Genomic DNA, 27,085 nt, shown 5'->3' with positions numbered 1-27,085 from the left:
CCCCAACAGCCCCCCCCCGCAGCAGGAAAGATTTCACACCGGCCTTAGAGAACAAGGATGTCATGTTTAGTTTTGTCTAGAATTACTTCCAATGATTTACAGAGCATTTACATTAAACAATGAAAGCATAAAATTGAGAAAACAATTCAGAAAGGCACACGATACAATCAGGTTTTGTCACACAAATAACAGTGTCCACAGTACTCTGTCTCACACTCACTTTATTACAAACAATGTAAAAAATCAGCACTGCAGCAGGTGGCATTTCCAGCACCAAGCTCGTGTCCTACTCCAGTGTCCCGAACCCAGCCTGGGAGGAGCAGTCACTTCGCAAGAGCCCCAAGCTAAGGCTGAAGCACGCAAGGGGTTGGTTTCAAAGTTGTTGTGCTTTTGTGAAGTGAAAGGGAGACAGCATCCATGTCATGTATGGGTTATCACTGAACTTTGGTTCAACACTTTACACAGCCAATATATGCCCAATGACTACATTCGAACTACTGAGGTCATTGTTAAAGCTCTTCTAATTATGTAAGGAGATTGAAAAGTAACCTGGGGGGGGAGGAGAAGGAAGGGAAGAAACCTAGTTTTAGTTATTTTGAATGAATGGCTGAAAGAAACTTAGTTGGGGAAAAAAAAAAAAAGAAATAAGTAAACCCAAAGAAAGCAGAAAGCAGGATCTGCAGAGAAGCCAAAACACAACAGAAGCTCCAGGGACTGGAAAGCCCAAAGGCTCAGCAGTCAGGAGTCACCTCAGCCTGCAACTTGTTTTCCATTTCCTGTGCTCTGCAGGAAAGGCAATGGGAAGCACCATCCACCGTGCAGCTGAGGCAGTGGTTCATGTGTTCATGTCCATGTCCAAGGCTGAAAACGTGTCCCAGCACCAGGTAGCTCCAAACTGCTTGCCCATATCACAACTTACTGGCCATTTCTGTTACTTCAGCGATGCCATGAGCTAATGACAATACAGAACTGCAAACGAGCCACTAGCGACACAAATACCAACTCAGTGAATGTTTAGCTACAGGTGCTCAAGCTTTTGCTAACTGGCAAATCATTGTTTTTACAAAATCTCAATCCTGAGAGGCTACATGCAGAAAACAGCTTTGTGTAAAGTTCTCTTTATTACAGGCAACATTAGTCCATACAATAATACACAATACTGACATACAAGTGTAATCTTTCAAAATCATCATTTAAACAGCAAAGACCAAGAAACAGAATTTTAACTACTTCATTTCAAAAATTAATACTTTTTTCCTCTCAAGATCCTTTTTCAGTAAATTATATTGAAACATACAAATAGAGAAAAAATACCCATTCAACGTATATTGTAGTTAAATGGTTATTTTGTTTAAAATCTTTAATAAGAAAATCATTTTTAGCAACCTACATATAGATAAGTAGCAAACTTTGTTTTAAACAAATCCTCTCCATTAAAAGATCTGAAGAATTTTCATCCATCATTTTCTTAGCCCACTAACACTCTCTTTTGCAATACCTTGATACCTTGAAGTTTTTCAACTGAAGGTCTGAGACTAGGGGGCTTCCTAGATATTATAACCACTCTTCCCCCTTCTATTTCCTAACTTTCTGTCCAACAGGAGGTGAGTAAGCACATAATACTTCAGATTTTTTTAATCACCACTCTGTTTCATGAGAGCATAGACAGGTCTGCTCCATCCCCCTAAATCTACCATACTTTGCTGTTCAGGAGGAACAATGTATGCCAATAAAAGCAGAAAACCTGCAGCTTTTCTGTCACATGCTTTTGATTACTGTCAAATTTTCTGGTTTATGCTTCCAGCTGATAACATGTATGTGTCATCTCAGTATTAGTTTAAATCTTTAAACAAAAAACTATATTTTCCAAAGTCATTATCACTGGGAGCAATCAAGTGGTCTTTTCTTGCTTTGCTGAGTTTCATTCTTAAAACTTGTCTTCGTTCTTCCCACTCACGGAGTTCAGCATTTCCATGGGCAAATTTACAGTTGTTTCCTTCAGTGCAAGTACCAGCCATATATCTGTTAAGACAGATTTTGAACAGTGTTTTCACAGAACTACCATGATCTCTACTGTGTCTATCTTTTCTTCAGGTCAAGTTTTTCAAATAAACTGCATAGGAAGGACCAAAAAAAAAAAATGGAAGCGTATATACTTTTAAAAGTTAGATGACACTAACTCTGTTTAGCATTTGGTTATATTTTTGTTTCCCAGCTGACAAATATATACAGAGGGTAACAGATGGCTCTTTTCTTTCTATTCTTCATGTTCCTACTAAGATTGAGACACTTAATGCTTGAAATCATCAAGTTCATCATGTTAATGAATACCTCATCATTTAACTTACTGAAAAACGACTATTGTTTAAAAAATCCAACTAATTAATTACCCTTGTTAACTAAATTTGAGGTTAGAATATTCAGAGCACCTTAACATGCCAGTTTGTATTCACTTTATGCTGCATATCCAAGGTCTGTTACGTTCAAAGCAAATACATTTAGAATGCTACTTAAAAATTTAGTAAAGGGACATGTAAGTTTCCATGCAAAGACTGCAAATAAAAAATAACTTGTTTTCTCTGCTATGCAGTTTCTCAAGATATACAAGACACTCAAAATCTTCAACTGAAAATGGAATAACAAAGGCATCTGTACCAGCAAACTGAACCTTAAACTCCAGAATTCTTGATTCAAAAGTTTTTAGCCTTCCAAAAGGACTCTGACAGTGGAAGGAATTTACAAAATATTTACAAACAGATTTACAAAAAACATCTAATGAAGTCAGGTAAAACAGGCTGCACTGAAGAATTTAAAGGGAGCAGCAATACAAGCAGTTCTGGAAAAATACAACAGATCTTGGAAGTCCTCTTCCACCTATTCATAAATAATTTCTAGTGACAAATACTTAATTTTAACAAATTTGGTTTGATGCTAACATTATTTCTACTTGCCTTAAAGCTCCAGTATCACTGTCCAGCTAGGCACTGTTCTTGGGCTCTAATTAATACACAGATGCCTGAGGAAACTTGTAATAATACCAACAATATTCACTTCACACAGCTGCAATGAACTTGCTACCACCCATTAACATCACACAGGCAGTTAATTTTGTTCCAAAATTAGGCACTTGTCACTCCCTGAGTTCTATCATGTTGAAATACTGTTAATTACTTAATTCCTTGTTGAAAGATGTATGCAAATCAAGAAATACTAGAAACTTTGTCAGAACTAGTAACTGCCTTAATTATTTAAGCTATGAACTGTAATTTCTCAGTATTTTTGCCATCTTACATACCTATCACAAATGCTAAAATATCCAGTTGGAAAGCGATACTGCCAGCAGTTCTGATCATCCTCAGTGTGGAAAACCTTCTCCTTATGCTTTTCTGAAGCAATGTGACCCTGCCATTGCTTCTCACTATTACAGTTCTTCCCACACATCCAACAGTGAAAATCCACCTGTTTTACAAGGAATTTGAAAACAAAACATTGCAAATTCAATGCTGTAAGGACAGAACTTCTCCTAATACATTTTGAATGTTTTCTTTATGTTGGCCAGCAGGATATTGTTTACCTAAACAGACACAATTATTTAAACAATCACCTAAAGTTTATAATCTCCACTGCCTTTAGAAGAGCTGATGCACAGTGTCAGTTACATTTAGTGTAGTTATCTATGGTCTAAGGAAGCACCAAGGAAATAAAGGAAACAACCTTAGTTACTGACTGGAAAAAAAAAAAGCCCAACAAACCCCCACATGCTTGGATTTGAATTATACCCATGATTACTTACTGTAACTTCAGCATAGTCAGTTGGCATATGAATTTGCTTCCCATTTTCTCTGCTTGCCTGAGCAGCTGTATCATCTCCTTTTTCTGGTTTTTGAGTTTTTAGCCATATGTCATACAACTGCTCCAAGTCTTGAACTAATGAGAGCAGAAGCTAAAATAAGTAATTAGCAATTAAGGCAAGAGTTTGAGAACACTAGATAAACGACTGAGTTTGTGAGCATAATTTAATCCCCACCTATTCTAAGAACAAAAAGGGAAGGAAACAAATGTTGACAGTTACACAGTTCAGAGATTAAGAGTAGGGGAAGAGGCATCTCTGGCTCCTTACCAAAAGCCCTCTGTGTCTCTTGAGGGGACAGCAAGAGATTGCAGGTTTCTGAATGGGTACCCAAAGTACAGACAGCAACTCTGCTGCTGCATATCAATACTGAATTTCAAAGAATGATCCCATGTGTGCTACAGCTTTTGGTAAATTTAGCTTGCTTTCTTGCAGACCGTGATCTGATAATTTATGTCATTTATTACTTCTGATTTTTGATGCTTTCTCCCTAGTAACACTGATGGGATAGTAAAGTCAGTCACAAAAAGGGAATGGCAATTCCCAGTAAATACACTGGGGGGATTGTTCTGTAAATAGTTTCCCCCATATGTAATTCCATGAATCCATGTGTGTGCACATGGCAATACAAACACCAACTGATATTGCTGCAAGGATCAATATTTCTAAGACACCTAAAACAACAACACAGGCTACTTTATTGTTAGAAAACCCATCAAACAGTGAATACACAACACAGCTATTTTTATTTAATACTATTTTTGAATGCCTGGTCTGGGTTTATTTAATTTCAAAGACAAGGGCACCTGCAAGATTTACTAAAAGAGATAATGAAAGAAATTAGATTAAAAAGCAATTAAGTACAAAAAGGAAAAGAACAGTTGGATTTGCAACATGTTATATTTAGTCTTCTACTTACTGCTGTTCTCCTTCATATAGGTCCACATCTCTCTCTCCTCAGGACTGTGAGCAAATGAGCAGTTTCCATCATACTGACATTTCTTGCCTGAAGCAATATGATTGCACAACTGGAACATGAATTTAAAGAAATCCTTAAGAATATAAAGCAGAATGGATGCTAGTAGAATTTTTGTATTTTTTTTCAGTCTTGGATAGTGTTTCCCCTCCCAAACATTGATATAATGTGAAAAATAAAATGTTTATTTTACAAAAAGCCTCGTTTATAGTTAGAAAAAGAGAACTGCTGGAAGCAAGTACTATGAGTGCTTTTTGCCTCCTACCACACTAGCAGACCCCAGATATGTATAAATAATTTCAGAATTATTTTCTTCCACTGACAAGTAACGACTTCAGTAGTAACATGAGATCAGTGCTTTCCTAAGGCTGAACATTGTAGGACCACTATGAACATTTTCCTACCAACTCCCATGGGAATTTCTACAGAACTGATGAAACCAGCCCAATTGCCAGCATTTTCCAGTGATTATTATCTATTTTCTTAACCAAAACATTAGTTTTAAGTTAACATACATCAAACTGCAGAGGCACTTGTTTCTTTGCAGGCAGAGGACGAATGGTCATCCACTTCTTCCGTTCATTAGACATCACCAGCACCACACGGCGATCCTTGCTCCATCTGGAAACCACAAGCATTCAATCAAAGAAAATACTATTAAAAAAAAAGCCAACACAATTTCTGCACAAAAGCACAACCAGGAAAGCTCAGACAGTTTATTTTTGAAGCTTTCACCATGTATTTAAGATTTAATGAAGTTCTACAGAACATTGACCAAAACTCTTAATACAAAAAGAACCCCTCCAAAACCAAAACACAAACACTTTGGTAGCCATCAAAGTGTTCTCTCAGTACCAATTATTAGCATACCACAGAAGAGAACTCTGTTTTACATCACTATGTTTGGAGGTTTTTAATTCCTTGTATGACTCTTTCCTAAGAAGCAACAGCTTCCCAGAAGTGGTTTTAAATGGCAGACTAAACAGTAGAACTTCCACTGATCTTACTTACGGGTGTCTTGCCTTTGCACTACAGTATTTTTTGTTTCTGTCTGGCTCACTAACTTGACCATTTCTCCAGCACTGCCCACAAACAAACTTCATCTTCAAATTAAGTGATCCATATTTCATTTGGTTCCCAAGAATCTTAAGCAAAAAAACAAAACAAAACAAAACAAAAACAACAACAATAAAAGGTATTTTTTTATCTGCAAAGATATCATACATAATTGTTAATTACCCCCTATGGCAGAGATTCCAACACATGTTGGGAAGCAGATATACACTGCATATCTTGTAATAGCTCAGCTTGTCATTTCAAACTAGACACTTCTAAACAAACCCATTTTTGCATTGAACTTATTTCTGACTCAGGTATATGTACCCTGAAGTTGTGATAATGTGTACAAACTAAACACATAAAAGTGCTACATATTGAAAAGATAATTAATTGCCCTGGAGCGGCTGACTTTGAACTTATATTTACATTTCATGTTCCACCTGGGACAGAACAAGCAAAGTAAAAAAGGAGATGCACAGCAACAAAGCAGGCATTTTAGTCCAAGTGAGCAAGCTGAAGAAAGCCTATACTGAAACAGATTATTTGGAAATCATTAAAAAAGTAATTTCTATAATAAGCTACATTATATACACACATTAAAAAAAGTATTACTACCACAGTCACTGCAAAATTAGTTGAATGGAAAACTGAAAATACCTGTGATCCATGTGCACTAGCTTCCATGTTGTGCCAGTACTTCTTTGATTCTTGAACTATAGTATCATGTGAAATACCTGTAAAGGAAGGGAAACAGTCTTTGAAAAGTACTTATGACTGTTGCAGCCTTACAGACAGGCTCAAACTGGAATGCTACTGAAGCCCCAAATCTTTGATCCATTTTTCTTTTTGTGTATTGTGTAAGTGTTCACACATGTGTGATATACATGCTATGCCCTTACATCACAGATGTGATGTTATGTCCATACACACACACATACACATTTAAGAACTCTGTGAGGCCATCCAAACCAGAAATGTTGGCTGTATCATCCCAATGGAAGGCATACAAGGTTTTTAAATTACAGACTGCTCATATAAGTTAAGGTGCATCTTTCAGTACTTAAATGTACTAGAGCTCTAATGCCAATGTAATTATAAAACCTACACTGTTTGTACCTCTCCAAAATGCAAGCTGAGAGGCACCAGGTTGCTCCTGCTTGCTCCCTGCACTGATCCCAAGCTGCTAATTTCAGAGGGAGTCAACAAAAGGAAGGGGTAGCAATACAAAGAAGAGTAAAATGAGCATTTTACTAAACATACCTGATTCCTTTTGCATTATCCAGACTTTAAGCTCTACCAGACTGTGAGCATAAAAGCATTTATCCTCTCGTAAGCAGCCATAGTTCACCTCATGTCTGCACAGGTCAAGCTGACACCGAACTTGGAAGGGGCGGATTTTGGAATACTTCACCATAGTCTCTCGCAAAATGTGGACAAGGCACCTGATTTGAAAACAGTTTTAGATATTCTTTAAAATAACCATCCTTCACCACAGCTTGTTCAAATATCCATTAAACACTTTTTACTGGAAATCAGAAAGCAAAGTTCCCAGAAGGAGGTCACACCTAAGCATTGTTTCGAGGCTGAGAAAACACACAAAACAGCACCAAACAGTGCTGGGAACCCAGAGTCCCTCTTCTGCAAAGCATTACTGAATTCAATCCAGCTGGATCACTGGTTTCCAAGAAGGAAAGCAGGTCGTGCCCACTTTCAAGTATATAGCCTGATCTAATTACTAACCCATGTACTATAAAGGAATATTTACAGAGCACCATTTAAGGAAGAGGTGATGCAGAACAGTAACAGCCTAGCTTTTGCAGCAGCAGTGCTTCCTCAATACAGGGAACTGCAACACAAACAAAGCAATTCCAATGCTCCTACTTACTCTTACATCATACAAAGACAAAAGTCCCTTAATTCTCCAAAACTTAATTTATACTATTACAACAATAAAACGTTTTAAACTTTCCAAGAACAATTAAAAACACTCCTCTCACTTTTTTATCAAGTATTTTATACACTGTAATTAAGGTAAGCCTGAGTTAAAACTACAGCAAAATTAGCAAAACGTATCAAAGAAAGAGCAACTTTCCTGTTTTAATTTAACATTACACATCTATTTAGAGCAATACAGCTCACCAGGTAGATAAGCTATAAACAACCTGACACCAAATCCCATAATATTCAAAGATGAGGGTAGACACCACTAATTTTGAATGACTGATAAAGAAATAGCTCACTTTAACTTGCTTATATTTGTCAAACCTTGCTCTTTAAGTCTGTCTTGCCTATACTGCCAAAGTGTAAGGGTTAGCAGGAAAGTTGACCAACAGGTAAGAAATCAAAATCAGTATTAAAAACTGCCCTTGCTTTTAAATTGCAACTTATAGAGATGATATTTCAAACATACTTGTTATCTTCAAAGTCATGCATAGCAGGGTGAGAACAAGAAGATGAGTTATCTTTGTTCCTTTTGCTTATTATTCTGGGCTTGTGATCAAAACATTTCTGGAATAGAAAAACAAGTAATTTTATGGTATGTATTGTAGAAAATTAACAATATACCTTACACTAAAGATTTTAACAGATACTTCGTTTAGTCTCTAATCTAAAGGCAGCCAGATAATTACTGAAATCTGCTCCAAAAGTTACAAAACAATCATGCACGAACCAAAGCATTTCTTTCCACATATTTTAATTATCTATTACCATTTTTATTGCGTTACGAGAAATAAAGCAGCACCTCACAAAGAAACATAAATAATCCGTGGTATTCTTGAAGAAGTTGGGACACAGTCAAGTTGATCTTCCCAGGTCCTCCAAACAGAGCTTCTCTGCTGAAGGCTCCCTTGCGCTCCAGCGTCCACACATCGATCTCCTCCTGGCAGTAGGCAAAGGTGCAGTGCCCTGGGTACCTGCACTCCTCCTCAGCAGCCACATCTCAAAGGACAGCATCAAACAGAGCACTGCTTTTACACAGCTTTTCTTGGAAATTCATCTTAAAGCTTCCATTATATCAGTTTCAAATACTTTTAATAAAGAAGTTACAGAAAGCTGCTGTAGATTTGTCACTTAAATCTAACAGAACTAAAATATTATGCTGAATGACTTGGTGAAAATGTAAAACTCATCAAAACAGCTAATGCACACCTCTGTCAATTATGCTGCACTAATCTAGGGCAATGATGCCAAGAACCAAGAATACCCTCTGCTCAAATAAAGCTGCTCATTAACCCACAAGTCATCTTGCTTACATCCTAATTAGAGGTTCACATTGCAAAAGTCTAACAAAAATGCTTATTTTTTGCTGTGTTTAATCACCCAACACTCAAAAGCAAAATTATTCCTGATGGAGAACAGTATAGAAGTAGACTGCCTGTCCTCTGAATAATCATATTAGTGGTCAAGATATTGCTCTCCTTACACCCTTTGAAATTATAAACAACCCAGAACTTCCTTCTCCACCTCCCAGAAGCATAAATAAAAATTCCTTCTATACTTCACTATGGAAAAGCTAAATTGTATTACTTTGAGCACAGGCATTACCAGGTTCCCTCTGTAACACCTACCTTTACATATATGATATGGCCCCACATACTGTGTCTTTGTTGGTCTTGGACGTATCTTTTTCCATGATTTATCTTCAGAGTTTTTTATTCTGCCAATTAAAATATCCTTCTTACATTTATGTTCTAAATTTGGATGGTAAGCATAATCCAATAATTTAGGACCTGAAACAACCACAGAAAATTGCTTGTATTGGCATAAATTGCATCAAACATGAACATGTCCATACACACACTGGCACAGAAGCCCAAAAGCAAAGTAAACAAACACATTGTATTGAATTCCTACTTGCAGCAGCAGCTCTGAAGAACCAAAAGTCATTAACCACCATGTTGAGCAAAATAGAAAAAAAAAAAAAACAAACAACAAATACTTACAAAAGGCAGTCTCAGCAAGAAAAAACCCACAAGTTATTTTATATTTGGGGAGGGATGTTGTGATACAACCTCAATGTTTCTTGGGGTCAGCAAATTGCTGCATTTTTTCAAATTACAAAGTGTCCATTCCAATAAAAGTTGTTTAAAACTTAAATTGCTTATGTATAGTAAGTCAAGGCAGGTGAATTCCAGTCATCAGTAAATGGCTCTCTTAACCTTCAACGTTTATTTTATTAGGAGAGGTACTATGCTCAGGGACAAAACACACTTGGTAGGAAGTTCACATGTGCCAAACAGATAAATGCCAATCCCAGAACTTTGTGATTTTGGAACTAAAAATACACCTAGCTTCAAACTCTCTCTTTAGGATGGTACTAAATGAAGACATCAGGAAGAGCATCTGAAGATGAGGAAGGCTCAGTGAATTCTGCTATTCATGAGACTGAAAAACAAGAGCATGACCCAGTTTTCTCTGGACAAGAAGATGACGGAACAGTGTAATTTCAAGAAGCAGTAAAAGCAGGAGACACTTAAAAGCTTTGATAGAGATGGAAAGAAACAGAGGAAGCAGATGCATTGACACAAAAAGTGAAGCTAGGAACATGCTAAGTATTCTCACCAATATGTTATAGCTCCAGCTTTAGCAGAACATGTTCTATGGTTTTTCAAATGTCATTTGTGGATTTTTCTAGTAAAGATAATTTTAAACTAGTATGGAAATTCTTAAGGGTACAAAAGTCATCCCCCTAAAGATCTCAATACAATTCTTTATTAGTATATTGATATCAATGATACCTGTAATTTCAAACACAATGCTTATTTTTAAGATTAGTTTTAATAGAAGCTATTGCCTTTAAAACATGGCTCTGTTTAACAGCCAACAGCTCAGGCCTAAAAGATTAGTTATATTAATGACCAATACTGGTTAAGCTCCTTTAAGTCAATACAGTGGAGTTAATTATTACTAAGGTTTGGAAGCCTCATGATTATGATTTAGAATTAGTTTGAAAGAACAATAAAACAGATGGGATGTGAAGGTTACCAGGTACTTTGAACTGCAGTTCAATTCCCCATGGCCAATCAGAGAGAGTATTGCAAGTTTTATTTAGTCTTGAGCAAAGGTGTCATTCTTCACAGTACCCTGGGGTTTGGGAGGAAAGGGGATACAGAATGTGAATGACCTTACACACAGGGAAAGCGTGGGGTGATTTGTGCTGGGTTTAGAAATCAAGAAATCTATTAGGACAAGAAATAAAGACAAGAGGAAAGAAGATAAAACAGTGGTTGAAATATTTCACCAATCATAAGATCGTGCTACATCTGCAAAGAACAAGTCAGGATTAACATGGTTTAGAAGCCAACAGTGTTAAATTAGGAGCACTAATATTTTAAATATATGTTTTTAAATTAAAAGAAAAAAAAATAAATCAACCCCATCAAGTCCAATAGCTCCTTACCTTTTTTGACAAAGCATAACTGGCAGGCCTGTCTTAGCTCATGTGTGCCTTCCAGTGGGTTCCTTCCTGCCAGTGCTGGAGATACAGGTATATTAGCAGTTGTACTGCTAAAAACATTGGAAAAGTCATTTCTAGTTTGGCCTGCAATTCCCATGTAATTTTCAGATCCAAACAAACTACTAGGACCATTTATCTGTTGAAAGAAAGCATATTTTACTTGATACAGAGAATGTATTTATCTACAACTAAAATTTAACCTACAGAAATTTTTCTTCATAGCCATAATATGAACTTCAAACACACATCTGAGAAACAATATAGAGATTTTACACAGGCCACATACACAGCACAAACTAAGCATAAAACAGGAGTCAGCCAGGTACAGGCAGAACAGCAGCCTTTGTGAGGCTAATTATTATTAATTATTACTAATTACTCCTCCCTCCTGGCTCCTGAGGATTCAATCCTTCATCCCACCCTTTCCCACACAATCAGTGCCAGCAGCGTGGCTGAAAACGCACAGCACGACTGCAGTGCAGACACAGCCAGATCCTCAGACACACAGGGGCATCTGCTCTGTTCCTCTACTAGGACAGCTCTTCAGGATGCCTAGTGCTTGGTACTCAGATCAGAAGGGATTTTATATTACTTATTTTACAATTCAACAGTATTTTACAGCAAGTTCCTCAAAACAGAATAATGGTTGTGACATCAGTCAAAATCTGCATACATAAAACAACCTCCATACATTTTTTTCTTTTGTTACCATTCCCTAAGTTCCCACAGCCAGAACCCACTTTTAATGGTAGAAGTGCTATTTTTCTAGAAATAGAAACTTCAGCTGTAAAAATGCAGATCTGTGTAAAGCCTCCAAGGGTGTGAGCAAAACCATGAAAAATACGTACAAACAATGGGGAATTATTGCTGTTAAGTGTTGGTGTTCCATCTCTAGGAGCTGAACTTGAGATGTCTAAAGAAATAAAAAGATATTTTAATTAAATGAGTTCCCAAGAACATCCCATGCAAAAAATAATTTATCATTCCTGAGAAATATCAGAGGTTTGGGTTTTTTGACAAACACCAACCTTTTTTTTTGTTTGCTACAATAAATTTTTTTTAAATTATGTCAAAGCCCCTTGTAAACATCTGGGCTGAAAAGTTATTAGGCAATTATTTTCAAAATATACACCTGGTTACCACCAGCAGTGCTGGCAGATACTGAAGGCAGATACTGAAGCAACATGAAAATACTTGTTCAGTACAAAAAGGGCAGCAAAATAAACAATATCTGACTATGAAAAAATGAGGAGATGAAAGAGGGGTAAGAGGATTCTTTAACTTTTTATTTTATTTTGTAAATCTGGCTTTGTTCTGAAGACAGCATAGTCCTGTAACACTGATAATTAAAGACAAAACTGTATTTTATCTTTTGTACTTTGTTACTTATATCTTCTTATTTCACATACCTGATTTCACTACATAATTACAGTCTGTGCAGATTGAATCCAAGCATGCAATACTGGTACCTTTTCAGAGTACACAGTTACATTACCCTTTTAGAATTCTTGTTTATTGCCAAATCATGACAAATGGTTTAAGCAGTAAGAGTAACATTGTTTAAAAAAAAAGTTTGAGGGAATAGTATTTCTTCTTTAAACTTATTCACTTAAAACAAATAAATTTAGATAATGGATACAGAAAAACTACACTGAGGGAGCTTGGAGCATGCTTATGCAGACCCCAGGGAAACAAATGCTTTATTTATGAATTCTTATATATAACCAACACTCAAAAACTATTAGCACAGCTCAAATGTTACAGGTTAAATGTAAAAAATAGCTGTGAAAATTAATTTGTTAAAAAGGAAAATCACTTGGCTCATGCACAATTCTCATCATCATTAAAGGTTACATATTAAGACTCATTTCTTACCTCTTTTTGGGTCACTGATTGAAAAAGTGCTTAATGGCGAACAGAAGTTTTCCAGTGATGAAGCCAAAGGCTGTGAAAAGATTTCTGAAAGAGAAGCTGAAGGAACAAATCCTGCAGTAACTGGCAGTGTCCCCAGCAAAGAGGCAGAGAAAGGTACACTAGGAGCTACGCTCCCTGCAGGAATGGGTCCTCTGGCTCCTGTACTTTGCTGGAAAAAAAGTTTTAAAAGAATGTTCAGACCAAGCAAGAAAGGCCTCAAGAACATAATCCGCCACAGTATTTCTTTTAGTCAAGATTCTGCAAAGTTTTTGTAAACCTACTGAAAAACATCAGACAGGTACACCACAGTCCTGCACAGAGCCCCAAACAATGCCCCAGCTGCAAGGCATTATCCACTGAGCAAACATGTAAGGGTTCAGTTACCAGACACTAAGTTAGTAAAAAATCTGGATTTTTCAATCCATCAGATTATGGCTGAATTTCCAAATTATGTTAAAAACAGAGACACCAGGGAAGAGTAGGAAGAGTCAGATATCAACAGGATTTGTTTCTAAATAAAGAGATATGATTCAAACTTTAGTACAGCAAAAGAGGTATGGGTTGGCTTTGAGGTAAGTCCTCAGATCAATCAAATGATAACACATTCTGCAAAGGCCAGGTCACATTCCTTCCTCCCATGGAAAGTAACACATCCCTCTGTACATTTCTGTTAAGGGCATACCAAGTGGGGGAGTTTTCCCTCCCTTCCTGCCATGCCAAGGAGCTCCCTCCTTGTCTGGCTGTTGAGTGAGTAGGCCTGCACAGAGTCTGCCCAGTGGGAAACTCCATGTTCCCCCACTGATCAGTCTGCAATTCACTCAGTACAGCTCACTCAATTCTACACTCCATGAGACTGCAGTCTCTCTTGGAAGACTGCATTTCCTTCTGGCTTTCACTATGGCAAACATCCTAGGATCTCTTAAAAATAATTACTTTCTCTATTTCTGACACATTTTCTAAAACATTAAGTGCATAAAATAGAAAATCAGAAACTCAAGCATTTTTGATTTAAAGATTTGCAACTGTAAATCAGAGTTGAATGAGGAATTAAAATCACAACTGCAGAACTGAATGTGCCACAGCCTCATTTAACACTGCAATACAAATACAATACAAAATAAATACTCCAAATGACTGGCAGGGCCAAAGCAGGGAGTCAGTAACCTTGGTAATAGGTTCAGACATCTCTGCTCATCAATCAGATCTCTCATTTTGACTAAAAACTGAAACTCTGGAGGCTTCACAGTCTGCTCTAGGTCTGGCATAATGGTGTAAGTAGGAACAACACTTCACAGAACTGCATTTCTCTAATATCTCTTCTGAAAATACAAAAAGTCAAGCTCACAATGGTCTGTCTCTGTTCAGGCAGGTGGTGGATCTGGACCAAGTTCTGATTGCAGAGACACCACTGAGCATCCCAAAAGGACACAGCCCAAGTACTACTCTGCTGCAAAGCTTTTTGCTTATGTTTAACCATAGTTTCTACACCTAGAGGGTGAGCATTCCAACACACTGTTCATGTTCTAAGAGGGTTTATTGACACAAAAAACCTCCCAAAAAACCTCACTAGCCCAGACTTCAAATGTCCAATTTGCTTTTCACAGTACTTCTTCAAAGTAGCATGGGTAGTAGCATAACAGTATTTTTGAAGTAGTCCTCCTATCCTTACAGCCACATTTAAAAGAATCTGAACCTGAAAAAAAATCAACCTGACTATGCCCAAAGACAGCCCACCTGATAAAAATATGAGATCCCACTCCTAAAGAGAGTCTTTCAAGAAAGAAAAAAAAGTCTTACCATTACACTTTCATCTGGATCAGGCACAGAATCAAGTAACTCATCAAGTTCTTCTCCAATAATTATATCTCCATCTCCACAATCTAAACATGCTTCTGGCATAGGGAAAGAAACATTGCCTCCATTTGCCAACACTGCAGAAGGCAAAGGAACCTTTTCCATCTGAAGAGGCATAACAGGAGGTAAAGGTGCTACAGGTACTGGTGACACTTTGGACACTTCAGAAACAAAGTTTGATGAAGAAGCAGCAGAAACCATCTCTTGTTTCTGGTCAGATAAATCTGAAATAGGTAAGATGGGAATGACTGGAACCTTTGTAAGATGTGAGAAGTTCTTGCATCACTTTTACCCTGACAAAGTGGAGGGTGAGAGAGTGAAGAAATGTGAAGAATGTTTAAGCAAAACCACATTAAATATTTCCAGCTTCTATCAGCTTCCAAATTATGTGTATCTTCATCTCAATGTTTATTTGTTACTCAAGCTAAAACAGAAAGAAAAGGTTACAGGACCTGATACTTTATTCAATCTTTGGCATATTCTCACCTCCCTATTTTTTCAAGCTAAAGAGGATATTATGGACACAATCACTACAGGAGCAGTTACAACCATATCAGGTTGAGGAGGCCAAAGTGAAATCTGCTCAGCCACTGAAATATACAGTTTTAGAGATAAACAGATCAGACTTTACCCCAGTACTTTCAAATGACCAGATGAATTTTCATCCAAATTTTCCTAATACAATGAGATATGTAGGGCATATCTAGCTCCCTAGCATTAGTAATGTAACACAAGACTCACCTAACTCAATATCTTCTACAGAAGAATTCTGTAAATGAGAAAAAATATCTCTCAGCCAAAAGAGCCATTAAAATTTTTCAAATACATATTTACAGACAAAGAATGTAAGCCCTCTCAAATTTAGGTTTTATAAAATCTCAAATTTACAAAGTCTAATGTAATGTAAGGTTCAAATATTTTTTTTTAGATAAAGCATCCATTTGCAGACTGAATTCCACTCGTGGTATCACTGAAAATTTGCAACCAACCAACCAAAGTGAGAGTGACACTTTAGGGAATGAAAGAGTCTAAAAGGTATCTTAAATGAACTGTTCCTTCATTTCCTCATCCCTTTACAGCTAAATTGTCTATATTCCTGTGAAAGAAGTCTGTAAGATAAACTCCTCTTCACTACTGCTATTCAGACACATTACAAAGAGCAAGATAAATGCAAGTTCAGCTGCTAATAAAGATCAAATTTGGATAAATACATGTAAGTAAAAGGGATTCTATCCCAGCACCCTTCATTTTGAAAATTGTCAACTAAAAAAAATAAAAAATAAATCAATTAACTTCATTCTTGCCTCAGGACATGAAAAAGTACATAAATGCATTGCACTGGATTTAATCTTTTAGCTAACATTTATTCAACAAAGATAACTCCAATAATAATCTTATGTCCTAGTCTGCCACAGGTGTCCAGCAAAACTGAACATAACAGAATCCCAAATCCCCAAGTAACAGCCTCTCATATAAACTGTCAATTGCACCACTGTCCCTTTATCATCAGGAAATAATGAAACAATTATTCCCTGTAGCTTACAGGCAGCTTGCACTTGGAACATGTAAAACCTTACCTGAGTTGATACATCACTAGAAACTGAATTTGATGAGGGTGGCTACAAAGAAAAGATATTTTCATTAAATACAAATTTGATATCAAAAGAGGGAAACCTTAACATAAAATGTTAAAATAAAATCTTACCTTTGCTCTAACATATGCTTTCCTTATTTTTAACCCTAGTTTTTGAGCTAGTTCTTGAGTAAGCTTAATCACACTTTCATCCTAAAAGACATAAATAAAATTTCATCATTTACATGTACTGTCATCAAGCAAAGACATCTGTTTATATCTCAGTCTGTATTCTGCAAGATCCCTACATGCAGGATGTCTGAAAAGGCAGCTTTATTCTTCCAGAAACACAGAACTGAAACCTATAACTGAAATGACAGCTACCCCCTGAAAATACAGCTAACCTCAAGCAAAAACTATGTTGACAGAAAACGGACAGTATCCTCCTTTTCCTTTTATCTGAATTTAAAATAATATAAAGGCTTTCCAAAGCCAGAGAAATTCAAATAAGTGTTTTGTTGGAGTTTTTTGGGTGTTTTTTGTTTTGGTTTTTGGGGTCTTTTTTTGTGGGTGGGCATTTATTGTTTGTTTATTTGAGGAGGGCATTTGTTCCTTAAGGGGATGGGGGTTTATTTTGTTGTTTTGCTTTTAGAGAAATTGAGAACCATATTCCTGATTAGCATATGAGCTAGTACATGATACTGATGAATATTTAATGAGCACTCTGTATTTCAGGAGGCATTGCATCATACTACTAGAATTAAAAATGTCATTGTATTTCCCTCTGTCCTACAGTTATAGCTACCTATTTAAAATATTTTAAGATTTAGTATTCAGATCACGTCCTACAGCTAGAAAAAGCTATTTATAAAACTTACATAAAGGCATATTAACCTTAAGCAAAAACATTCAGATCTGGAGGCGCGAAGTGAGGATCCAAAGTCCAAAGTTACACATTCAGATGAACTGGTTTTGGAAAGACAACTGAAACCTTCTCTATCAAGAGGCAAAACCTATGTCCAACACTTTGTCTAATGTCTCCCTGTGATTTTGATGCAGCAAGGTGAGTATGCAGCAAGTCAGTATTTTATCAGATCAGTCTATTCTGAGCAAAGCATGTAAAGATTCCATAAGCATGTAAGTTCAAATCAGAAATGCATTTCTGAAGTGAAATCTCTTAACCATCCTCACTCACAGCATTTAAGTTTGCATTATGAAGGGTCCCAGAGAACCCAACTGGGTTTGGATATAACTAAAGCCCTGCAGGAATGCACTTGATGCACTCCAGCTCCTAAAAAACCCAAACAAATAAAAAACCACAACCCAAGCACACAAACAATCAGGGAAAGCAGATCCTCAGGACCAGCATTTCAGTCTACAGAGCATCTCCTCCACCACCCAGTGCCTGCTAACACACCCAGAGCCCAAGAGCCAGGGGGCACAGCAAGTGATTCACAGAGAACAATGCACTGGTAGCAATGTCAATAAACACTTGGAGAGCTAAAATGCAGTTATCAAAAGAATAAATGTATATTATAATTATGGTGGGGTTCTCTTCAGGTCATAGAGGATTTTTAACAATTAATTCAGTGGTTCTAGTGATTTTTGCAAACTGAGCTTGGGGACTGTAATCTCTGCCCCCAGTCTGTACTTCCACAAGAAAAAAAATAATGCTTAGAGGAATAAAAAATATTTTATTGCATTAAAAAACCCCAAACTAGAAGAAACAACCTTGGTGTTGAAATAAGTGTATGTTTCAAAACTTTAAAAATAAACACCAATACACAATTTACCCACCTGTGGCACAGCAAGAGAACATTTTGCTACAGCATCATAAGCCTTCTTAAAGCTTCCCAGCTCATTCAAAGCTTTGGCTTTGCGATAGAGAGCTCTGAAATTGTTTTCATTCAATCTTAATGCTACCTCACAGTCCTCTAGAACTTTTTCATGCAAACCCTAGGAGGAGCAAAAAGAAAAAAGCCACTAATCAAAACTATTATCATGGAAATAGTGAATTTGAACTGCATTGGACAAAGGTATTGAAACACCATCAAACACTCCCCAAGGCCACTGCACAGTGCATCTGTAAATTTTGCTAAATCACCAAATTAGGCAACTAAAACAAGCAGTGCCATCATTACGTAAAACCCAGTAACAAAGAAAATGTAACTCTTTCACAAGAGCCATCTTGTTCCACAGAGAAAGCAAAAGCAGCCAACTCAGTGCAATCAGCAGTGTAAATGCATAAAAATTTGATTCCATCAAATTCCAAGCCCAGTATGACTCTTTTATGTTAATTCTAGTATTAGTAACTAAAATATCTCAATTACACATGTAAAAAGCTTTTCAAGAATGTGCCAAAGAGATGATTTGAAACATGTCAATCTTCAAACTGCCATCAAAAGCTTTTCACTCACTAGACTTTGTGTCTTCATATCCTGTTTGCATCCTGTTCTGGAGAAATCCCAGTTTAAACAGAAGCTTACCATATTTGAATAACAGGCAATCCTGTTCACATGCAGCTTCTCTAAAACATCATCAGAAACATGGATTTCTTCTGAATTAGCATAATCAGCTATGTTTATAGCCTCTGTATAATGACTCAGTGATCCTCTCCAATCACCTTCTCGATATACATCATTTCCTTCATGAAAAAGATTTCTAACAAGATCTCGTATAAATAACTGCAACAAAGAAAAGAAAAACTCATCAACAACAGTTGCTTGTTTATCTTCCATACTCCCAAGGAAAATTTTAAATACAAAATTTGTACTTGTAACTCCATGGAATCGGAGTGAAATGCAAAACTTTTGTCTACATTAGTGCTTTTCTTCTGACATTTTTCCAAGAACATCTCAAAGATGTATACATATTTTCCATATATTCTTTCAGCAAGCAGCAGCCATAGCAACTGACAAAGCAGAACACAAAAGCTGCTTTGCAAAAGGGGTTTTTTCATCAAAATGTGAATAGTAGCATTTTTATCTAATACGTTCTCAAATCCAATGAAATCACCTACCACTGGAAAAAGAACTAAAAAGACAAGTCTGAAAATACAAGCCAAAATTATGCAAAATCATTGCACATACAGAAATAAAGTATGTTCTGAGGCTTTCTGTTACTGAAGTCCTTTTATTTTACTTTTGCTCTGCTACTCTGAGCTTTACTCAGAATAGCACATTGTTTTACTCAATTAATGCCTCAAATTCATCCACAATACCAGCAGAGAAATACTTCACCTCAACTGCTGTATGAGTAAATTCAGGACACGCAAATATCTGAATACCTGTATCATAATGTTAGTAGTTGTCCAGTTTCAATTTTGAGACTTTTAAAATTACCATTCATGTTATATCATCACCTAAATGATGACTAAAACCAAGATTAACTGTAATAATACAGACCAATTTAAAAACCAGTCTGGAAATTAAAAAGTCATTTCATTACCTCATATTGTTCTTGCGTCCCTGGATAGGGCAAAGTGGATCTAGAAAAAAAAATTTCAATCTTCACTTATTATACATATTGCTTAAAAGACAATCACACTGAGGAATGCTGGTTCTTAGTAAAAGCAGCCTTGCTTCTGCAACAGGCAAATCTCTGAATGTTGCCCATAGCATGCACTGAACGAGGAAAAGTGCTGTAGATGAGTTTTGATTAAAAAACTGAGCTGTCTCATTACTAATGGCTTACTTTCTTTTGAAGTTACATGGTCAATCTGAACTCTGCTGCTCAAAATGTATTAAGGTTTTGAATGCTTTGAGAATTTTAGACATCACTGTTCTTTGTTTAAGAGCAATCCTTCCTCTCCTTTCCCCTGAAGAGCCATTTTATAGATGAGAGAACTGCAACATTCTAGTAAGTACTATAAAATGACAAATTATCTATCAAAAACCCACTTCAATCTTAATTAAGTCATACCAATGACACAACAGGAATTTTAAGAGTCCTTTTGTATGACATGCAATAGAGATTTTCTCTAGGAGAGAAAGGAGGCCTTTACTTCTACATTTCCAGGAAGAAAAGCAGAAATCCTTTCCTTCTACATACAGGTTAACTGAGATTCTGTTTTTAAACAGTTTTTAAATGGTCAGGAGTTTGGCGGGGGAAAGTTTTGTTGGGTTTTGTGTTGGTTGGCGGTTGATTTTTTTGTTTGTTTTTGTTTTCTAAGAATGCCATATATGAGCAGTGAACAAGTATGAAATTTCAATATGATTTTAAGATAGCCAGGATCTTAAAAAAAAGTTGGCATTGACCCAAATGAAAATTACTTAATGATTTCTCAATAGCTTAAATTTTAGCTCCAGAAAGTTAAAACATTTAGGTAGCGGTGAGCAAACTCATCTGTTTCCGTAGCAACCTAGTTTTAGGTGTAGTTCTTCTTAAGGTGGATTATCAGGCTACCAACATTTTCTACCCACAAAAAAAGATTAAATGCTATTTTTTTCCTCAAAGGCAGGAAAGGAATAACCTCTCACCTTGCATTTGCTCTGTTTAGGAACAAAGAGAAGCGCTGTCTTTTCTTTAAAGCTGTTCCCTGTTTAACATATTAGTGCTAGCAAATATGCCAAGGAAAAACACAAAAGGCCTTTCTCAGAGCCATCCATCTCATAGAAATATATATAAACATGTAAATGAAAATACAAGAATAAAAACCACAAAATCATACTCTATAAACTGGAGTCCTTTCTTAATGTCCTGTTGTCTAGTGCTTCTCTCTTCCGAGACATTGGACATGTTATCCTGAACATCCACTTTTGGGATATGCCACTCCTCAAAAAGGAACAGAGAGAAATGGCTGTTAGAATGTGTGCACCTGGCCCAGAAGGAGCCACTCTCACATCAAGTCCATTGTACAAAGATGATTCTGCACCAAGCTTCAGAGAGCACTGCAGAAACTCCTGACACAGCTGAAGCACCCAGAGCAGCACAGGGAGAAGCCCCAGGTCACAACCAACATCCCCCATCAGTGCCCAGTTACACAACATTCAATATTTCTGCAGAAAACCTTTCTTCCAGTTTCTAATTTATCTTTGGTTTCCACTCACTTCCTCCAGAGGATGCAGAGTCCTGTCAGTGTAACTGACCAAGCTACAAGCCCATCTTTTCAGGGATTACTGCTCAACTGAGCTGCAGTTCCACACTGTCCCCTTGGAAAAGCTTTACACCTCCTTTATTTGCTTGTTCAAGTGGAAGTAAACTCAAGATCCTGGTATATTTATTAATAAAAACCAAACTGATAAGAAAGCTACCATGAAGTCTGGTTCTACAGCATCTCATCATCCCCCAAGCACCAAGGTGAAATTAGAAGCAAACACTGCTGCTTTATGAATATCTACCAGTCAGCCAAGGTGAAAACCTTGCACACTTTACCAGTAGCAAAGACTACCTACCTCACTTGAAAAACTGAACTACTCAAAGGTAATTCCACATCAGCTTGACATTTCAATTCAATTTATTCCACATCATCAGCCTGACATTTTGATTCAATTTGTTTCAATCACTGATTTTTTTTTCAGTTTGTGTCTTTAATTGACTGGATTTACAAATACTCAAATTTAACAAGCTAAAATGATCTGCATAACCTTGAATATAAGGCTGTTTGAAGGCTGTCACAATTGTACTTGGTTTTGCCAAATTGTCATGTAAGAACACACTTTATTTTTCAAAAAAACTACCAGTAGGACAAAGTTTTAGTCTGAAAATGCTCAAGTTCAGAAAAAGGCTTTTAGCTAGAGGAACTGTGTATGTTTTGTGAAGAAAATTACTTTTTGTAGGAATTTATAGTTAAAAAAAAAACTGAACTACATGCAGTACAATTCTCTTAGTTTTGAAACTAAGTTAAAAAAAGCCAGTATTTTGTGCCAGGTTGCCATTTCACATCAGTGACATAAGAATGAAAACAAAGCAAAATGAAACTAACCTCAGCAAACTCCAAAAAAATCCCAACTGAGGACAGAAACATGCTGCAGAAGATACCCTGCTTTCTCTGAATGACTTGGAATAAAGAAACAAATTGAAGAATCTTCAGCTCTAATAATGTTTACAAACCTTTTCAAAGCCCCTTAAACAAAAGTATGAAGTCTAGACTACTTCAAGTACTACAAGTTACTCCTATTGTAATACATTCCTAAAATGAGCATAAAAATGAATAATTTTCTTAAGGTCACTAAACAAATTATTGGAAGCACTCCAAGGTCCCCATTTCACCTCACTGTGACCTCAGAAAGGGCAAGCTTTTTTTAAAGCATGAAACTAAAACTCAATTTTTAGATAAGTATCATGGACAGTTCTGATAGCTCCCTAACAGGAATTTCTCAGCTTTCTAGAGAGGAACTAACTGTTTTTCATGTCATTTTATGCATCACCTTTTCTTCCATGAATTAATAATACATACTATGATTTTGCTGTATGATAAAGGTTTTAATAAATAACAGCATATCCATGAAGAAATTAAAATGTAAATGCCTAAAGACATTTTATTTGGCATCTGAATAGTTTTTATTTACTCACTCATGGATTAGGTTTTAGAATTCAAACAAAATCTTGTAAGAATAAGAAATTATCACACTAACCAAAGAAAGTAAGAATAGTAGCACGTTTTCCCTATAAAGTAAGCTCTGAAAAACACATTTTAGTCCTGTGAATTAACAGCTGACAATGTAATCACACAAGAGTCTTGCATATGCTACAATCTGGGCAAAATTAAAATATGCTTTACTAATTTTAAAAAATCCCAGTATTCCATCCCAACTTGCAATGACACAAGAAAAGTCCAACACAGTGACACCTGCAGTTATTGATCATCTCCAACAGAACATTAAAGAATGATATATTGAACTTGAGGATGTGCAGATCCAATTTCTCCACAACAATAAAGTTAATGGAAATGTTACAAACAGGCATTGCATACATAAGAATAGCTAGCAAATGATGAACATATGTGAGTGCTGGAATTTATAATTCAAAGCAGTTTTCTATTTTTTCCCTACTCATCTGCATACAAGATATTCAGGCAAAAATTATCTTTTCTTAGAATACTCTGACAATTAAATTGCCCCAATATTCGATGATTTTGCAGAGAATTTAAAATAATTTCAGACAGCACCTTTAACAGTATCTCTTCCCCCCAAATTTTCCTTATATCCTCTGAAGCAACCAGAAACAGGTTAAGGCTCAGTTATATACAAGGCAAATGACAATCATGTCTTGCCTTTTAATGTCATCCATCCACTTCCCAAGATGAAACCCCACTTATGTAGCAACAGCCCTTCCCCTTCTGCAGGGACAGAATTTAAAGAAAGATAAACTTACATACATTGAAACAGTCTAAATGTTCCTGCCATGTATCAGCGAGTTTACTATTTACACATTTACTGGGTGACAGGAATCTCGAATTTCTATACAGTACAAACACATTGAAAATTTTGTCATTACTGCAGTTGAAAGACCTCCACCAGCCTCAGTGGTTCAGCTGAATTAGCGAATAAAATCACACCAAGTGAAGAGATCCCTTCTGTATCCTAGCATCAGCCTTCTCCCCCTCAACTCTGACAGAAATGAACTCATCATCTACACCATCATATGTCAAAACTTTGCCAGAATCTGTGAAACCAAAAGCCTGTGTATAAAACAACACCAACAACAGTTCACCACTGTTTCCATATAGGAAAACTACTCCAAAGGAGAGAAGTTAAACCCTAGAATAAAGGGAATGCTGCAAAGAGAAGAGCAAGACTGAAACAGAACAGCAGGAGTGAAGATATGACTAAGAGGCAGGCAATATAAATCCCTCTCACCCACTAGAAGCAAAAGCCTATCTCTGCTGCTACCTCCTGCACCACCAACAGCAGCAACAAGCACAATACACTCAGGCATTTGGATCCAGAAGCTACACAGGTGTAATTCCCAGCCCAGGGGCACAGGAAAGCAGAACTCTGCCTCGACAGAGCCAAGTGAGAAGTGGCATCAACACTACACCCAAATCGCTTCCCCAAGAGATGCCACCCACACAAACATCTCCAGGACCCCCAGCTCCAGCCCAGCCAAGGATCCAGCTGGACATGCAGCACACAGAATAAACCTTGCCAGAAAGCAGACTTGTCAAAGCCCTTTTATTGCCCGTGTCAGTCATCTGACAGATTAAAAGCATAATTACAGATAATAAACAACAGTGCAAACTAAAGCATGCCTTACAGAGATTGTAAACTGCTCATCAGACTTGGAGTGGCATCAAAATAAGGAAGGGAAAATAGAGACCTTAATACACAATCTGTAAATAATAAATGTGTTCCTCAGACAGCAAAAGCACAAAAGAGTTTATGTTCATATTTACACATAATTGAGCTGTTCTATGAGATATTTCAAACATGCAAGATGCTGGGGGAAAAACAGGAAACACATAACACAACACACATTTCAATAGTCCCAAGTAAACTTCTCTGCTTAATCTCGTACTTCTGGCCACAATCACAGAATTCTGTTATGTCAGCTCAAAAAACCACCTCACAGACATAACGCAGTTCCACCTTTTAGTTCTAAAAAGTGAACTTGACTGTAATCAAAACGAAGTATCTGAATAAAAGAAAACAGAACATATAGCAGTAAATTAAGACGTCTTAATTCCCCACTCTTTACTTACCTTCGGTATTTAGTTGCATCTCCTCCCACTTCTTCCCTATCCACAAAATAATAAGATAGTTTTCAAGATTTATTTTTTATTTTCACGGCTTTACTACATTTTTTTAAAATCCATGTAAGAAACAGGAGAGAACAAAAACGCTTTGTGAAGCCATTTCACTTCCCTAAGAGATTAAGAAGCAGAGCTTGAAGACTTCGGTTTACAGTTCTCTCAGATACTTCAGTAAAGGACAGATCCAAAAACCTAACCGCAGGAAGAGCATCTCACCAATAAATCCAGATTTATCAACAGGACTTAAACCAAGATAAACTCTGATACTCGATTTTGGTCACTACAATCGACAATATTCGAGTTTCGTTGCTGGTTTTGGTTGTGGGGTTGGTTTGGGGTTTCTTTCCCACTTCCCGTTAGACAATTCTGACTTTGGGTAACAGAACACTTCCAGCGCTGCCTGCCGGGGCTGCCCGGGCACACCGGAGGCACCGGGACCGTGCCCGGACTCCAGGCACGGCCGAGGTCACCCGCACCTGTCAGCGCGGAAAGCCCAGCAACTCCCGGGGGCCGCGGGCAGAGGACGGGCCCGGCCGGGCGCTGTCAGCGCTCCGCGGGGTCTGTTCCAGTCACGGCGCAACAGGAGAGCTCCCACCCGCGGGTTGTGCCGCCCCAGCGCTCCCGCCCGCCCGCCGCCGCCTTTGTTCGGCTCCGGCAGCCGGGGAGAGACCTCCGGGGGGCCCGGCCCGGCCGCGGCTCCGGCGGGACCGACAGCGGCCACGGCCGGGAGGACACGCGACCCCCGGCGGGAGGGGCGCGGCGAACCAGCGGCTCCGCCTCGGCGGGGAGCGGCGGCCCCGCGGCGTGGGAAGGGACGGGCGGGACCGGCTCCCCGCGCCCGGAGCGGGGCGGAACGGCAACAGGGCCGGCCGCGGCTGGGCACTCCTTCCTCGGGCGGAGGGTGCCGCGGAGGCACCGGGATGCGGTGTGTCTGTCCCTCCCCCCGCCCGTACCTGCTGTGAGGCCGCGGGAGCGCAGCGGGAGGCGGGGCCGGCGGGACGGGCGCGACGGCGGCGACGGCGATAACGACACCGAGAGCGGCGGCGGCGCCTCCTCCGCGCCGCCCGCGCAGCGCCGCCGCCCCCGCGCGCCCCCTGCTGCCGGGAGGCCGCGGGCACAGCCCGGGGGCGGCCTGAGCCCAGCGCGAGAGGCGCGGGCTTCCCATTGGCTCGCCACGACTGTTTTGGGAAGCGCTACTTCTGATTGGAGGCGGCTGGGAAGCTCTTGGCTGCTGATTGGTTGCCTGCCTGCGGCCCTCCTTTCTTTCCCCTTCAGGGGCCGGACTCCCCCCGCCCGGTTTGTGGCCCTGTGCGGGTGGTGCCGTGTGGCCGGTCGTGCAGACACCGGTACGACCGAGCCCGGAGCCGCTACTACCCGGAGCCGCTGCGCCCCTTTAAGGCACTGGTTGGCTCTCCCGGAAGCCGCCTGACGTAAGCAGCTGGCGGGATTCCTTCCGCCCAGTGACGTCACTCCTGGCCGAGAGGGAGCTGCGCGTGCGCGTTCCGCCGCCGGGTCGTGCTCAGCCGAGGGGAGCGCGAGTGAGCCCCGGGGCTCGGTGTGAGCTGGGGTTTCTCATGTCGGAATCCACAAAATGAAAATGCCGTTGCCCGTTGCCTGAGTGAGCACGAGGCCCAAGGAGCGCTATGTTGTCGTTCATATAAGCCTCGGCGGGGACACCATCCCTGGGCCAGGCAATAACGCCATCCCTG

The 27,085-nt window shown here is 38.5% G+C and overlaps 1 protein-coding gene across 5 annotated transcripts; it reads right to left on the bottom strand.

Moving 5' to 3' along the window:
- Nucleotides 1–44: 44 nt before the first annotated feature.
- ZC3H7A (zinc finger CCCH-type containing 7A) lies at nt 45–26,415 on the bottom strand. 5 transcript variants are annotated; one of them, XM_058035365.1, is made up of 24 exons: nt 26,330–26,380; nt 25,326–25,361; nt 21,354–21,457; nt 20,132–20,171; nt 19,171–19,368; nt 18,482–18,640; nt 16,817–16,897; nt 16,689–16,730; nt 15,853–15,880; nt 15,055–15,335; nt 13,219–13,426; nt 12,192–12,256; nt 11,287–11,479; nt 9,455–9,616; nt 8,629–8,825; nt 8,296–8,393; nt 7,146–7,327; nt 6,543–6,619; nt 5,838–5,971; nt 5,342–5,447; nt 4,770–4,878; nt 3,794–3,927; nt 3,296–3,459; nt 45–2,022 (listed from the first exon to the last, which is right to left on the bottom strand). In XM_058035365.1, the coding sequence occupies exons 3-24, from the start codon at nt 21,419–21,421 to the stop codon at nt 1,833–1,835; spliced, it is 2,916 nt and encodes a 971-aa protein (XP_057891348.1). In that variant the 5' UTR covers nt 21,422–21,457; nt 25,326–25,361; nt 26,330–26,380; the 3' UTR covers nt 45–1,832. The 5 variants fall into 5 exon arrangements, with proteins under 5 accessions (XP_057891348.1, XP_057891353.1, XP_057891349.1 ...); XM_058035370.1 differs by lacking the exon at nt 25,326–25,361 and having other exon boundaries at nt 26,330–26,415; XM_058035366.1 differs by lacking the exon at nt 26,330–26,380 and having other exon boundaries at nt 25,326–25,952.
- Between the last annotated feature and the right edge of the window lie 670 nt (nt 26,416–27,085).

Source organism: Melospiza georgiana, chromosome 16, assembly GCF_028018845.1.
Source record: "Melospiza georgiana isolate bMelGeo1 chromosome 16, bMelGeo1.pri, whole genome shotgun sequence".
Classification (NCBI taxonomy): Eukaryota; Metazoa; Chordata; class Aves; order Passeriformes; family Passerellidae; genus Melospiza; species Melospiza georgiana.
This window is presented reverse-complemented; position numbering and strand designations above follow the sequence as displayed.

Excerpts from the sequence above, each read along its gene's own strand:
- ZC3H7A (XM_058035370.1), bottom strand. The coding sequence starts at position 21,421 with ATGTCCAATGTCTCGGAAGAGAGAAGCACTAGACAACAGGACATTAAG. Across the intron at positions 8,394-8,628 it reads TATTTATGTTTCTTTGTGAG|AAATGTTTTGATCACAAGCC; the intron begins GTGCTGCTTTAT and ends TTTCTATTCCAG. Across the intron at positions 3,460-3,793 it reads CTGACTATGCTGAAGTTACA|GTGGATTTTCACTGTTGGAT; the intron begins GTAAGTAATCAT and ends CTTGTAAAACAG.